This window comes from Candoia aspera, chromosome 1 (assembly GCF_035149785.1).
Source record: "Candoia aspera isolate rCanAsp1 chromosome 1, rCanAsp1.hap2, whole genome shotgun sequence".
In the NCBI taxonomy this organism is placed as follows: domain Eukaryota; kingdom Metazoa; phylum Chordata; class Lepidosauria; order Squamata; family Boidae; genus Candoia; species Candoia aspera.
Window position 1 is genome coordinate 46458601 of NC_086153.1, and position 16883 is coordinate 46475483.

The following is a 16883-nucleotide window of genomic DNA, read 5'->3' on the forward strand; positions in this document are numbered from 1 at the left end:
GCTCTCCTCTAGTGCTCTTCTGCTTTCTGTAGATGGCACATAATAGATAAAAGAAGAAAAGAAAAAGAAAAAATGGATACATAAATCATCTATCCCTAGAATGCAAGTTTGTAAAAAAGTTTTATTTTTATTAAAAGGTATTTTGAAGAGAAAAATGTTTCTAGTTCCAAAATTAATATTGTTTTGTCCTGGCTTTGGCCTAATGATAGGATGGAAGTAGATTTAAGCTGTCTGCTATAAATTATCTACATCTGAAAGTCTTCAGCAAAGGATCATTACCTTGTTGTGCTGGAGCTTGAGCACCTCAATGATGCCATGAGCTAAACCGTGAAGGGCCACCCAAGACGGGAAGGTCATGACAGAGAGGTCAGACTAAACACGATCCCTGGGTAATGGCAACCCACCCCAGTATTCTTGCCATGAAAACTAAATGGATCGGAACAACCAGAGATATGTCGGTATACCATCGGAAGATGAGAGCCCCAGGTCGGAAGATGGTCAAATGCTACTGGGGAGGAACAGAGGATGAGTTCAACTAGCCCCAGATGTGATGATGCAGCTAGCTCAAAGCCGAAAGGACGGCTAGGGGCCGACGGTGCTGGTGGTGAACGGCAAATCTGATGTTCTAAGGATCAACACACCATTGGAACCTGGAATGTAAGATCTATGAGCCAGGGCAAATTGGATGTGGTTATTGGTGAGATGTCAAGATTCAAAATAGACATTTTGGGCGTCAGTGAACTGAAATGGACTGGAATGGGCCACTTCACATCAAATGACCACCAGATCTACTACTGTGGACAAGAGGACCACAGAAGAAATGGAGTAGCCTTCATAATTAATAGTCAAGTGGCTAAAGCAGTGCTTGGATACAATCCAAAAAACGATAGAATGATCTCAATTCGAATCCAGGGCAAGCCATCTAACATCACAGTGATCCAAATATACGCCCCAACCACAGATGCTGAAGAAGCTGAGGTAGAGCAGTTCTATGAGGATCTGCAGCACCTACTGGACAACACACCTAAAAGAGATGTTATTTTCATCACGGGAGACTGGAATGCTAAGGTGGGCAGTCAAATGACACCTGGAATTACAGGTAAGCATGGCCTGGGAGAACAAAATGAAGCAGGACATAGGCTGATAGAATTTTGCCAAGACAACTCACTCTGCATAACAAACATTCTCTTCCAACAACCTAAGAGACGGCTTTATGCATGGACTTCACCAGATGGACAACACCGAAATCAGATTGACCAGTCCATCCTCCAGGAAATCAAGCCAGACTGCTCACTTGAGGGAATGATATTAAAGGCAAAATGAAATACTTTGGCCACATCATGAGAAGACAGGACACCCTGGAGAAGATGCTGATGCTAGGGAGAGTGGAGGGCAAAAGGAAGGGGCCGACCAAGGGCAAGGTGGATGGATGATATTCTAGAGGTGACAGACCCGTCCCTGGAGGAGCTGGGGGTGTTGACGACCAACAGGAAGCTCTGGCGTGGGCTGGTCCATGAAGTCATGAAGAGTCGGAAGCGACTAAACTAATAAACAACAACAAAATCTGAAAGTACCATACTTTTACCTAAGAGAAAGGATTGCAATTCACAAGTATTGCAAGGAAATTTCAAACAGCAAATTTAACCAAGAAACCTAATGTGCAGAGATATTTTACCATCTCCCTGCATTTGCTTGAACTTTATATGTCAGTGCCCCTTATATAGTGATTTTTTTCTTGGTATAATAGCAACGTCTAGGGTATGGAACTGGAATTCTGCAGTCATTAACACCAGCAAATGAAACAGTGAAGCTCATGCTTCAAGATTGGGGAAACACAGTCTATATCCACCATGCTGCTCAAAGTACTTCCATAACAGCTCTAATATGGCTCCTAAGTAAGGAAACTGTTAAAAACTTCAGGCCACTGCTTCTGTCAGTGCAACAGCTTGCCCCCAGTCCATCACATTCCAATTGACCATTAGATATTAACAGAATGATCCTTTCGAATTAAGCCAAATGTTATAAGTCTCTATTTATACTGTACTCTATCGTCTCTCACCAGCTTCATTTGAAGCCAAACTTAGTTAAGAACTATGAAGAATGGAAAAATTGCCACATTTTCTGTTGCCTTCAGAATTTTCAAGCTGATCTTTCAGCTCTTGATGAAAGTTACAGATGGAATTGATGGTCGTAATGATTTTTAGATGGGATCAAACGTACAGTTATAATCAAATTGTATCAGTGCACTCATGATAGTCATATTTTTGGTAGCCCAGTGCAAAAATGAAGATCTAATGCATAGATCTTTCTGATTTTTAAATGGAACCATCATCCAACTATTGTCCCAACTTAGATCACATCTGCCTGCACGAATAATCGATTAACAGCAGCAAATCCATTAATTTTTAATGCCTGCATCACACAAGAAGATGCAAAAGATGGATTTAAGGTATGGCTCTGCACAATTTTCTCTAGAATCTACTGAAATTATTGCAAATCAGAGATCACATCCCATGCATGGAATGGTCTATTAGTCACGGATTTGAAGGTTATTGGCACTGACTTTGTGCTAAAATACGGAGCCTAGTTTTTATGCCAAAGCCTGCTAGAGATGGGGGTGCATAGGATCAGCGCTTCTCTACATCCAGCTTGTGGTCGCACTGCACCCGTCTACTTATTGTACTCATTTCGTTCTGTTATACACAGGGTCGCCATGAGTCGTAAACGACTCTACGGCAACTAACAACAACTTATTGCTAGCCTAACAATGGTTTACTCAAACCAGTTTCCAGGGTTCATAAGACCGAAACCCAAACTACGCACTCATAAACGAGCCTAAAAGGCGGTTGAGTGGTTTGCCGCTCGCCGCGTCCTTCAAGGACCGTCCAAGCCGCTTAAGACGCAAGCGCACACTTCCCTCGTCCCCTTCTTCCTCTGCTGTGAGCAGCGTTCACAACTGCCTAGAGGCAGCGGGAAGCGCGCACGGCCGGATGATATTCGCTTGCAATCATTTCCCGGATGTGGGCTCCGGCCTCGTCCCGGCAGGCGGCGGTGCTCCTCATTGTGGTTCCGGGTTCATGGAGAACTCGGGGCTGCGGTGGCTGCTTCTCGTAAGTCGCCGCCGCCGCCGCCGCCGCCTTCGTGTCTACCACAGAGTCCCGTCCTGAGTAGCCGGAGGAGAAGTTGTAGGTGGGCTTCTCTCGCTTGCTGGACAATCTGTTGTGGCTCTCGATGTATCTGCACAACGCCTAGTTCTGGGAATGCGTTACGCATAATAACTCGCAATCATAATCCTAAGTATTACGAGCGCCGTCTTCCCGATTGAAACGGCGATGGGAGCCGAAACTCACGAGCGCAAATAAGATCGAGGAACTCTGGTTGCGGGGAAAAGTGTGTATATGGGTGTGGTGGTGGGAGAGAGAATCGCACAATGTCTCTACTGTAACCGAGAGCCTTTAGAGGCACCCCGTGCAAAATAAGTTCGGAGTGTTTGCCACGACCACACTGGTATTTGCACGTAGCTTGTTATTGAAGAGAGAGATTGCAGTCATCATTTCTTCTTTTGTGAATAAAGGGTAAATACAACCGTCTTTTCCATGCACCTGCATGGGGATAATTTTTTCCTTTAAGAGGAAAAAGGTGAAAACAAAGGAGACTCATGGTACTTCAAAGGCCAAGAGATATAAAACAGTGTAAGCTGTTATGAGTTGCTGTTTAGAACAATCTTTGGTGCTTACCTTGCTTGCTATATTTTCACTGGGGTTTACTGCATCATTTTCTGGCTTCACATGACACAGTGAAGCATAAATGAAATACACAGACTGGGTTTCTGCAACGTTTGACTAAAATAAATTGGCTAATTTATGACTTAGTGAATCATACAAAAACATTCTATCTCTGTCATGCATGTGTTTCTTCTTTTACCATATTAGAAAAGTGAGGTTCTTTGTTTCTTTGGGGAAAAAATGGTCCATGTTCCTTGGTAACTTCACAGGTACAGGAATCTAATCCTCTCTATTATTTGTTTTCACCCTTTAATACGCTGGTTTCAGTCAGCAATCTCCTGACAAAACCATTTAACTTCTTTATATGATCGCCCCTTTTAAGCTCTATACCAGACTTTTCCTACCTGGTGCTCAGTGTATTAAAATTCAAATCTCATAATAGAAATTGAAGCTAAGTGCACCTGAGGAAGGCTGTCATATATTGGGTTTCGTTTCCAGTGCAAGTATTTCCTACCAACCTTTGAAGTTCTCAGTGGTCTCCTCAAAACCAGTATTTCCATAAAGGTTTTGGCACAAAAATATAATAACCATTCTTTAGTGTTTATGACTGAAAGTAATTAAAAATTGTCCTCTAATTACTTCTATTTCTTCTTTTTCCGTTGTATTTAATCTTTATCTGAAAGTTTCTTTAGACAGTTCTTCATAAAATGTCATACATAAATGTTCATAAAGTAGCATATGTGTTGATTGATTGATTAAACATGAGACTAAGGGCAACACTTTATGAACATGGCAACTCTGTGGCCTTTAATGAAAAACTGTTCCATAAAGAATATGTTTAGGATTCCTTGATACTGTTGTTTGGATTTGCTATGATAGATTGATACGGTTATTGGAGGTACTTGGCTATATGATACAAGCTGGGATCACACAACACAATTCACTAATGTGACTAGCTAGTTTATGGTTTGATCTCATGTAGCTTCAGCCACTTTTGTTAGTTTGTAATTATTTGTATTTTGTGAACAAAACAAATTACAATAATAATAAAACCATAGTGAGATAAATCAAGTTAGGTGTAGACAACCAATGTACATCTGGTAAAAGATGCAGAATTAACCTAGAAGTAGTTTCGCTTGTGTATAAGTTCCAAAAATTGGGAATGAAGTGTGAAGTAAGGGGCAATTAATTTGGACTACTGTAAATTTTGTATAAACTCTGCACTCACAATTCATATCAAAAATGCCTTACACAATATGAATAGAATAGAATAGAATAGACTTTTATCGTCATTCCACTGTACACAAGTGCACATTAAAATGAAATTTTGTTGCAATTAGCTCACAAAAATAATTACTATAATATATAATATATATAAATAATATATAATTACTATACTATATAGTATATATTCTTTACCATTCAACAGCAACTTTTCAGAAGCCTCCTCCTTAAATATAAGGAAATTTGCCTATATTAATATGATAACAAATTTATCCTGTAAAGAAACCTATGAAGTTGATTATCGCTTGAAAGAATTAGATTATGTGTGCATGGAATTACTGCATTAGCCCAGTTTTCTGATTTCTTGTGATTAAGCTGTAAATTAACCAAACTATGTACGTGTAAGTAGGCTAAAATGTGATTGGTTAGCTTGTGATTTAGTGTGTTGTGCAAATTTGGCCATAAATTTAAAGCAGTGTAGAGTCAGGGCTACAAGCAAGTTGCATGGATGGTCCATTAGAATAATCAGTGTTGTTACATAAGTACTTATGGAAATCTTTCCTAGATGCTTTCTAGAGCCACAAAATGTTATGTTGAAACTGACCTTTAAGGAAGCTCTACTGATTATAATTCAGGAGCAGAGTGTATTGGCAGTTAGAAATAGGCAGTGGGAGTTAACAGGTAATTTCCATTTCTTTAGGAAAAATAATATTTGCAACTCTGTGATTATATAATTTATATAATGTCTCACAGATATGGATGACCATGATGAAGAAAAGGATGGGATGCTGTGTGCAACATCACAAGAGAAAACAAAAGCCAGAGGTAAGAATGATTGTTGTCCCTGTAATAGTAGCTTCAGTAATGATCATATTGGAGTTTTGATTCTGATACAAGCTAAACGCTAGCCCAGGTGGAACTTTTAGTAATATTTTTTTAAAACCTACTAAAGTTAATAATGTAGAACCAATTTTCCAATTTCAGTGTTCTGACCATTCAATAAATTTATTATTTAAGCTTGATCCCTTAAGCTTAAATAAACTTAATTTATCCATGTATTTATTTGCTTATTTTTTATTTAGCTGTTATTTACTTAATACATGCTTCAGTCACTCAATGCTAAGGATAGCTGACAAGCATTTAAAGGAGTATCTAACACTAATACTATCTAACATATGAAAAGGGAAATCCTAATCAGCCTTCCTGTACTTTTTTTTTCCTTAGAGGCAGGTAAAAGGAAAAGGAAGCGAAGCAGAAGCAGATCCTCCTCTATCTCTTCTTCAACATCTTCTAGTTCTTCAACATCCTCCTCTTCAAGGTCTTCTTCCAGGTCTTCTGCCTCACATAGCAGAAGCAGTTCAAGTAGCAGAGGTAGGATTCCTTTATTAGTTATAAAATTTATTTTGTAGATGGTACCTTTAGGTGTTATATAGCCAATACAAATGTTTACTGAGCAGAAGTAAATACAGGTAGTCCTTGCTTAACGTCCATTTGTTCAGTGACTGTTTGAAATTACAATGGCGCTGAAAAAGTGGACTTGCGACTGGTCCTCGAAGTTCCAGCCATTGCAGCACCCCTGTGGTCATGTGAACAAAATTCAGGCCCACTCACGTTTACAACCATTCCCCCTGCCACCATCGCCCCCTCCACCCCTAGCTGACCTTCATCGTTGTCTTTGCCTGCCAATCCTCTGCTGGGCTCACCATCCTGGCCACGTGTGGGAGAGGCACTGTGGAAATCCCCCCCAGGCTTGCACATTGTGCACTGAGCAACACTACTTGCGGGGCCTTCTTTCATGCCAGTGCATCTGGGGCCTTTCGCCCACCGGCTGTGTCCTTCTTTTGCAGAAGAAGGGGGACTGAAAGAAGGCCCCAGCTGGTTGTAGAACATGGTGCAGTGGGAGCAGCAGTGGGCAGGGGCAGCAGTGGGTAGGTGGGCAGCCAAAAGGGCAGAGATGGGGAGAGATAGGTGGGTGGGGGTGGTTGAAGTGGAGGCAGTCCTTTACCTTCTTCCAAGAATGGCTTGGATCCGGGTGAGTCCTCGCCTAACAACTGTGTGGGATTTGCTCAATGACAGCAACTAGGACTGCCAGAACTGCTGTCGCCAAGGGGAGCAAAATGCTTGATGTTTTGCTTAACAGCTGTGTCACTTAGTGACAGAGTTGCCAGTCCCAATTAGGATGGTTAAGTGAGGACTACCTGTAATTGATTATTCCGAAGCAGATATTTAAAAAATGAAATATAAATATTTGTTGTAGTGAAATAATGCCAATGTATTGATGTTTACTGGTGAGTACAGAAAATCAACTGACATTTTATTTCTTTATTTCTTTTATTTCTTTATTTATCTAATTTGTCCCTGCCCATCTCCTCCCATCTGGGGACTCTGGGCGGTTTACAACAATCGATTAAAAACAATAAAATACACAGAAAAAAATACAATAATAATATAAATAAGGTAAAAATAAAGAATCCAGGTGGTCTAAAACAGTCCAAGTGTGGGAGGAGTGGTCTATAGCAACCATCCCCATGTAGATCTATTCCCCTCTCCACCCCAAGCGAGGGGGCAGAGCCAGGTCTTCAGACTCCGCCAAAAGGTGGGCTTAGGTAATTCATCTGTTATTGCTGCTGGCAGTGGGCATTCATTGCAAATGGACTTTAGGGGGAAATGTCACCTAACCCACATTGACATAAGCAGCAGCTTCCAAGATTGTACCCTCAAGGACTAATAATCCAATAATCCGTTACCCTAGGATAGTAATTGCTTTTAATTCGGTGAAACGGTTTCAACAAATTCAATCTCATTGTTATCTTGGAGTGAATTTCATAGTAAGATGTAATTCTTTAGCTAGCTGGAGGCTGTCAATGACAAGAGTTAGGAAATATCTGAATATGCAGCCCATTCCACCTAGTGCATAATGTACCAAAATTACAGTATTGTTTATTTTTTAAATTCACATCAGAGCTTGGGGCAATGTACATAATATTTCCTTCTGTATTTTTTTTCCCACAAGAAGAAATAGGGTAGACTTAAAAATAATGGCTGGCCAAATGTCACCAAATAAGTTTCCATAGTTGAGTGAGGACTTGTGTCTGGATCTTCCCACTCCTGGCCCAATAGATTAACCATTATGTTACACATACTTCAAGTAAAGTTTTCTTTTATTTTCTTTCCTTCTTTTTCTGGAAAAGAAAAAGAAAACACACACACACACACCAAACAGACCTGAAACAGAAACATCCATATAAGTAAGGGAAGAGCAAATTAAGTTAATCACTGTTCACGCAATACCCAGCTTTGTCCTAAACAAATCCCCATCATTTTGTGAATCATCCAAGATAAGAAATAGCCTTCCCTTTCCAGTATATGGCAAGGACCTGTGCATTAATATTCCAATAATAAAATTCCTGAAAATTTTGTATCTTGATTTTAATAACAAACTCCTCTTTATCTAATATTGTTCAAGCCTTAATATGCTTTTGTTAAATTTTTAATACTTAGATTCTCCAAAATTAAAAGCAAAGAAGAGGAAAAAGGAAAAACACAACAAAAAGGTAAAACTAAAATTAATACAGCAGTGAAATGAACAGTAGTGTACATGTGATTCATACCCATTATAAAGGAAAAGCTCATATGTGTTGTTATTAGTTATATCAAAATTTGTCATTACTACTTTAGATTCAGCCAGAAAATAAATTTCACTCAAGCAATGTATTGATAGTACTGCTTGGGAGCAACTCCCTCTTAACAGAAGTTGGCAACATCACATGGGGCAGGCTTACTTCCTTTTTTCTCCACAGACTTTCCCCAACAGCTGTCATCATCACTTTGGTCATATGATGGTTATTTGCTTTTCAGCTGACTCAATGATGTATAACCAAATTCATGGGAATAATATCTTAGTAATCAGCCAGTCCACCAATTACATCGACTGAAGTTATTCATATGATATGAGATGTGTGCCTCTTATAGTAGGCATCTAGCATAGACAGTGTCCATCACAAGGCCTCTAGAAAGCAATTTCTCGCTACAATGTATCATGAGAGACAAAGGAAGTCCCATATTTTATTTATATAATTAGGTTACCTTTAACACCTAGGTCACAGTTAAAAGAGCTTGTCTGGGAAGATATTGAGCACCAAAATGGTATCATGTTATTATTTCTTATAGATTGAGAGACTTAAGAACCCCATTCCCCCAGTTAATTTTTTTTTGTTAGATTTATATCTATCTTTTGTTCAGGAGCTAAAGGTGGTATGCATAGTACTCCCTTCTTCTGTTTTTCTCCATAACAGCAATCCAATGAAGCATGTTGGGCTGAGAAACAGAGACTGGTTAAAAGCCATTTGCCCTTTCTTTTTTTCATTTTGGAATAAATAAATGCCAGAAAGAGCCTAGGAATAATATCAAGGGGCTACAAGGAGCTAGGCAGGAAAACAAAAGGGCCTGGAGTACAGGTGATGTTTTCATCCATAATTCCAACTGAAGATTATGGCCTAAGGAAGGAATGGATGATTCTAGAGGTGAACTGCTGGCTTCAAGAATTGTGTCATCAAGAAAACTTGGATTCCTGAACCATCTGCAGGAAGGGCTGTACCTTGCAAGATTGGGAAGAATGGAAGACATCTTACTTAGGTCATCTAGTGGGCTTTAAATTAAACCTGGAGGAGGGAGGTCTAAGGGTAGACATACTGGAAGGGCTGTCACAGGGAAGAGAATGTGGATTTATTCTTCATAGGGCCTGAGGGTAGGTCAAGAACCAGTGGGTGGAAGCTTTATAGAGGGAGATCCAAACTAGAAATAAGGAGGAATTTCCTGACCACCTGCCTCTTGGAATCTTAGGTGCTCCATCACTGGATGTTTTCAAAGAGAAGTTGGGCAGCTATTTATCTGGGATGGTCTGAGGATTCCTGGCCTGGGCTCTAGGTTAGACTAAAAGACTTCCAAGGTAGCTTCCAAATCTCTGATAAGTTGCCTAGTGTGCTCTATGGCTGAGGGTTGATTTGAATCTGGATCTCCCTGGTACCAACCCATCATCTTAACCACTGCACCACGTTCTGTCTTTGGAAGATGAGTAATTGATCTGTTAGATTCATATAGTAACTCTGGAACTTATGCAGATATATTTCAGTTTTCTGTGACCAATTTCTAATTTAATCTTTATATTAACAGTATTGTTCTCATCATCAAGTTGCATTTTTCCCCTTAATTGAGGAAAACAGCTAAATTGATATGGGCTGGTGATAGGCACTTAGATTTTGTGTAAGGTAATTGTCAGGTTCATCATGGCAGGGGTTGTTCCTGGGAGGATGAGTGAAGAACATTGGGAACCAAGAGTATATATTTGCAGCAGGGTCACCAAAGGTGTGAAGGTCTTCCCAGCTGCCCAGCTAAAGCAAGGAGGCACCTATATCTGGCAGCAGTGATAAAGGAAGATGCTGGAGGCAGATGAACACTTTAGTGACAGTGACAAAGGCATCAATTCATGCTACATGAGAATTGATTCTCTCCTGTACTTTTACCAAGAAAACCACATGGATAATCCATGATATTCCCTATGGAAGCAAAAGCTGGACTTTGAAGAAGCAGAATAGGAAAAGTATTGATGCTTTTGAACATTGGTATTTGAGAACACTCTGAGAATACCGTGGACAGCCAAGAAAACAAACAGATTGTCAAACAAATCAACCCAGAGTTCTCACTTGAGGCACAAATGAACAAGGCTCTGATGCTGGGGAAGATCGAAGGAAAGAGAAGAGGACGACCAGCAGCAAGGTGGGTAGACTCTGTTACAGTGGCAAGTGGTGCAGTGTTGGAAGAACTGAAGGACCAGGTTAGGGACAGGATCAGGTTAGGGACAGATTGTCAAGCAATCTATCTATGTGATTGCTAAGAGTCAGAAATGACTTGATGGCATATAATCAACCAGTCAAATTGTCAGGTATCTGTTTATTTTTTATTAGAAAAGGAAAAAAGGAAAGATGAAAAAAAAGAAAGAAAAGAAGAAAAAGAAAGAGAAATCAGGTCCTGTACAGCTTTCTAAGGTAAGTGCAAAACTGAATGCAAACCCTCTGTTCTTTATCTTCTCAGAATTAGATAGTCTGAAAAGTGAATGGAATGACTTTGATTACCTGTTTTCTGTAATTCTCAGACCATATCTTACTATTATGCTATTTTATGGTTATTTTTTTTTATGGCCCATTTCTCCAAGTAACTCAAGGATGGCATACCTGATTCCCCACCTTTGAGCCCTCAAATGAGCATTTGGGCAATTAGACTTAATCAGTAATGATTGACTCAAATTCACTTTAAGTTTAAATTAGAGATTTCAACCCAAACTCATCAATCTGACTTTGACTCTGTAACCATACTACTAGGGCAGCCTTTCTCAACCTTTTGACCCTGGAGAAACCCTTGAAGTATTTTTCAGGCCTCAGGGAACCCCTGGACATTCAGGTTCAAATATAGGCCAGAAGTTACAAAATTATTATATTCATTTCATGGGTAGGCCTGTATAGATGCATCAACAGTGTTCTTAAACTAAAAATAAAGAATGAAGCTTACCTCTTTAATGTGAAGTCACCCAAATTTGAAATAATTTTTTAAATTAATCGTGATCTCCCAGGGAACCCCTAATGACCTCTTGCAGAACCCTAGGGTTCCACAGAACCCTGGTGGAGAAACTCTGCTCTAGAGTGTCGGATGTGATAGAACAGAATGAATTTCATCAGAAAGAATGACCAGATTGAGTTACATAAAACAGTTTGAGTTACATAAAACAGTTATGTCAGGAAGGCAAGGGCATCATGTCACTTGGTATTAGCTTTGAGCTAGTGATTTTTATTCCAGTGAAAGTTAACTATAATTCTAGACTATGGAAATGAATTATGGTTAATTACATATATACCATAAAGGTACTTCAGCACTTGGTATTTAGGTGATGGGAGTTGAAATTAACAAATACAGGGGATACCAAGTTTCCTACCTCTGTCCTGGACTATATTCAGATCCCCTGTTTTTTCCTGTGATTTGAACATTGTTTTGGAAAGCTCCAATTATGTGATCACTGAGAGAGCAAGACCATATTTGATCTAAGTCATAGATTAGATTAGCTCTTTTGAGGAGGGAGACAGAGAGATCTTCTTTTGGAGTGGGAGATCTGATGATAGAATAACCCTGGGGAAATCTCTGAAATGTTTGCCTCTGCTATATTGGAACTGGGGCACTGGGGGAGGCAAAAAGGTGAAGAATTGAAAGGCTCAAGATTACCCTTGTCACCAGTTGTGTTCTGCCCAAAAATGTGTATGGGAAATTAAGATCAGCACTGGTACATAGGTAGTCCCCTTTCAATCAAACTTGACCCTGATGACTTCATAGACATGTCCATGTGATTTTCTTGACAACAATATGGAAGTAATTTACCACTATTTTTTTCCAACTTATTTATTTATTAATATCATAATTTTTATACTACCCAATTTCATAAATCTGGAGTGGTATCCAAAAATCTGCCCAACTATAACGTGTTTCCTCATTTTCCCCATCCAAGAACTAACCAGGTAGGACCTTGCTTAGTTTTCTAAGATCAGCCGAAGTAAATTAAGTTCAAGTTCTCCAGTTTTTTCCAGTGGTGCAAAAAATACCCAGGAAAAAAAGAGAGAGGAAAAATGCTGCTCCTTTCTCCCATTTCTTTTTCCTACTATTGGGGGCTATCATTGCTTTGCCTAAGGTAGTTCCTTTATGTTCTGATATCCTTGCACAGAGTGGTGGAATTAGTCTACCAAGCACCTTAAGATTTCTGGGCAGAAATCATTACAATATTTTCGTTGGATTAATTTACATTCCATGCTAAGCTAGAAGGCTTTCTTAGTGGTGACAATGTTTGCTAGCATTGTATGTGTCAGTAAGTGGGGCTAATAAGACATCCATGTTAACTTAGTGAACATGCAAGTCAGGACTCTTGCTTTAACCATCCCAAAGAAAATAGAGAAAAAGGCTATAATATACTTTTAGTTGATTGATGACTTTGTGTTGCAGTTTCTTTCTTTAAATACAGTCGGGGTCCTATATTCATATACCATTACTTTGGCTAATCAAGATACATACACACACACACACACACAAATATATACATATATACATATATCTACTCTGTGTGTGTGTGTGTGTGTGTGTGTGTATACACAAACACCATCCTTACTGCTTAATATGCATACTTTCTCAAATTTATTTAAAATTTCCTAAGGTTAAAAAAAATGGGGCGGAGGTCTTGTTCCTGTGGAAAAAAATCTTCTCTTTCCTCTTTTTTAAGTTGTTTCCTTGGGAACAGTGTTCTTTTGTTTGGGGAACATCAGTTAGCTTTGGTTTCATGTTCTTTTTAATCAAGTTTTATTCATCACAAATTTACACTTCCTTGTGATTGCTTTGACACTAAAAAGGGAAATATAATGTATGAATCCTTATTGTTATAATTTAAAATGTACGTATTTATTTATGGACCATGATATTGTATTGTTTTAGTATCTCAAAGATAAAAAGAAGAATCATAACTACAGTATGATCACAGGAAAGAAAATTAAGATGAAAATAAAGAAGAGTAAAAAGGATAAAGAGGTATTATTTCTCATCAATATATAAAAAAATGTTTAAAAATGATTTTACCTGCATTTATGCTGTATTACCTTTTAGGGTATCAATGATTTCAAATTTAGTAATGATCCTAAAATATAGATCATTTCTATATTGTTTCTTATATGTTCCATTTAATATATTGGTAGTTCAGCACATTTAAATTTGGAAAGAAAATGGAGCCCCTGAAAAATAAGGTCAGTCCTATGTAGTTGGGCTACTTCAAAAGCAGGCAAGAGTATACATACTTGTAAATTAAAACAGCTATCTCTAACCTGCAGACACACACGCAAGTTTACAAAATGTTGATGCCACTGAAATTTGAGGGGTGAGTCGAAAAGTATCAGAGGAAAGGCAGACAATGCAAGTCTATTCAATATCTGGTTATGAACAGTGAGATATGTATGGAATGTGATTTGGAAATCCCATGTTGAAACAAAATTAAGTAACGCGGAACAATGGAAATGATGTAATTAGTCTTCTCAAGGTCGTATCATAGAATTGGTCAGCTTGCTTTAGCTATATTAACTTTATGTCCTCTGTTAATTGTTTGGTTTGTGGACCATCATATTTATTTTTATTATATTAGATTATTAAAAATGGCGAGAAATATTTATTTAGAATATCTCTTATTCTCTTAACTATGCAGTTCCCACAGCTGTTCCTCCCTCTCATATATAGCTATAAGAGCTGACTGTTGTCCTTGAGACTAAAAGAAAGGGAAGGGGGACCTTAACTCTCTTCCCACCTCTGAAACGCCACCTGAAAATATCTGAACAGACCTTCAGGAGTTCTGCTTCAGGTTGCCTAGAGACCTCCTCCTAGGGTAGGAGTGGAGCTTCCACATCTAGTCTATAGAAGCTTCTTTCAGAAGAACCCCATCCCTTCCTGAGAAGGCATTTCTTGCACTTAATTCTGTGCAGAAGGACAGAATGCCCATATTTTTGCAGAGACAAGAGGAGGCAGAGAATAGTCATTCCCCTTCTCTTCCTACAGAGAGAGAGGCCAGGGAGGATTAGGCTCTTGTTCAAGAGGCAGGGAGCGCCCTCTGTTGAAAATTTCATGTGGCCCACAGAGATATGTGAAATAAGAGGAACTAGTCCTTTGGGCAAATTCAGTTTCCCACTTCTTTCTTAGGAGATGAGATAAAATGTATTAAATGTCCCAGTTTTTATTTATTAAATATAGATTGGTTGCATATAATTTCCATCTTTTAATTTGTAACATTATGTAAGTGCATACAATTTTAGGAATACTAATTTGCCCTTTCTACACTAGTTACAAAGTCATAGTATCTATAGAAATCTCTTAGCTTAATTTCTCTCACATGCAGCAGTTAAAACTTATTTATGTACCTTCACAGGTATGAATGACTGGACAGCAGAATAACTAATTTGAAAATAGTAATTGGAGTACAATTTATTGGGGGATAGTCTTGGAAAATGACCTGCAAAATGGATTTTGGATCATTTAAATTTTGGTTTTAATTACTGATTTTTTTTTTTCAGCGAGATCGAAACCGTGCAGAACTTCTTGATTTCTTGAACTCTACTTTTTAGTAAAAAAGCTGTTATATGAGGACCAATAAGTCTGTCAGCTTATTTAGTCATACTGCTCCTTAAAGCACCAAATACAAGCTCAGGGTGAGGCATGAAAGAACATCTTGATGCATGAGGAGTTGAAATTGTCCCATTATGAAGATAATTGATAGCTCCTTTAAAAAGGGCAAAATAAATAACTGGTGACAGTTTATCAACCAAGAGCCATATTGATGTTGAAGAGAACCTAACCAAACTAGGATGAAGGCATAGCCATTCATTAAAGTGAGAGGATGTGATGAAATTTCGGCCTACTGTGAATATCCAAATTGCATGCAGAATGCAACTTTACCATTAGTTGTCCGTGGTCATTTTTCCAATTAAAGCCAAATACTAGCAAAGAAGCTCTTTAAAAAGAAGCAGACCCATGTATATAGGTATTTTTAGTATTGAGAATATTTGCAAACAGCAAAATACCTCTTTCTGAGTAGTGTACATTTTAAAGGCATTCAGTAAGACTTTTTAAATCATTTTCTTTTGTAAAGTGTTTTCCTTCTAAAGTTAGTAACACTCTAAGGTCAGTTTATTTAATGAGATGCTAGGCATTTCATTTAAAAATTCTGGCATGGTACAGCTGTTAAATGAACGTTATGAAATTAGCTTACCTCCCACTGCTGCTTGGTTTTTGTTCTCTTTTTTGGTATGATTATCATTGATCTGTATTCAAGCCTTTCCTACAGAGAGGCATGTATCAAAGTCCACCCTATGGAAATCTCAGTGGGCTATCAATTTCAGTGGAGTGTGATGATATGTCTAATAGAGTAACTAAAAGACCGGTTGTGATATATGATCTCACAATATGTGAAGTTTCATTTTGTAAGAGAAATCCAATAAAATATACTGCTTCTGAATGTGATGTAAATTGTTTTAGTGAACTATAAACAAGTTTGAAAGCATAGGATTAGAACGACGCTGTTGAGAACTATTACTACTCCTACATAGTTTTTTCTTTCCCCAAAACACTTAATAAGAAAAAGGTCTAGTGATCTGTAGTTCATCTTCATTTTTGCCTTTATTTATATTATACCCTTTTTGAAATAACTATATGTGGCGTGTATACCACAAAAAATCTAAAACAGTAGCAGTACCATTACTGTTTAAAATAATAATTTATTTAAATAATTTAAATGAATTAAAATGTATATTTATCAATAATTAAAACATAGTTCTTATTCACTCTCCAAATGCTCATTGAAAGAGTTTTTAAACATTAACAGGGTTGGGGTTTTTAAACATTAACAGGGTTGGGGACATCTGGATCTCTGGGGGAGATAATTCCACGGGGATGGGATAGCTACCAAGAATGCCTGTCTCCAAGCTCCTATCCCCTAACTTTTTAAAGAGGGGAGCCACAGCATTTTTCTTAGATTGCTTGGTCAGCAGAGGCAGATTCTATTTGATGGAGACAGTCCATTTTGTAACCTAAACCCAGGCCATACTGTATATGGCTTTTCAGTTCATTGTCAACATCCTTGAGTTGAACCCAGGAACCTGTTGGCAATGCCTGTAATATTTGTGTTACACTGCTGAAGCAGCTCTCACCTGCCTATACGTGGTCTCCTGCATTCTGTACCAGTTTCTGTGTAGTCTTCAAAGTCACACCTAAGAAGAGTGCATTGCAGAAATGCAGTCATAAAGTAATGAGGGTGTGAGTGATTGTCATTCCAAAATGAACCAGCCAAAGCTGGGAAAAGGCTCTCCTAGGTCT

General features: G+C 38.5%; 1 protein-coding gene and 1 long non-coding RNA gene across 2 annotated transcripts; both read left to right on the forward strand.

Annotated features, from left to right (window-relative positions):
* The first annotated feature begins 3033 nt into the window (after positions 1-3033).
* Positions 3034-16026, forward strand: LOC134497464 (protein FAM133-like). Its single transcript, XM_063303125.1, has 7 exons — positions 3034-3110; positions 5703-5774; positions 6174-6320; positions 8451-8503; positions 10913-10993; positions 13470-13562; positions 15086-16026. The coding sequence occupies exons 2-7, from the start codon at positions 5705-5707 to the stop codon at positions 15134-15136; spliced, it is 495 nt and encodes a 164-aa protein (XP_063159195.1). The 5' UTR covers positions 3034-3110; positions 5703-5704; the 3' UTR covers positions 15137-16026.
* Positions 13582-13992, forward strand: LOC134497473 (uncharacterized). The gene is made up of 2 exons (XR_010067917.1): positions 13582-13774; positions 13859-13992. It is a non-coding gene; the product is annotated as an uncharacterized LOC134497473 (long non-coding RNA).
* Positions 16027-16883: the final 857 nt, after the last annotated feature.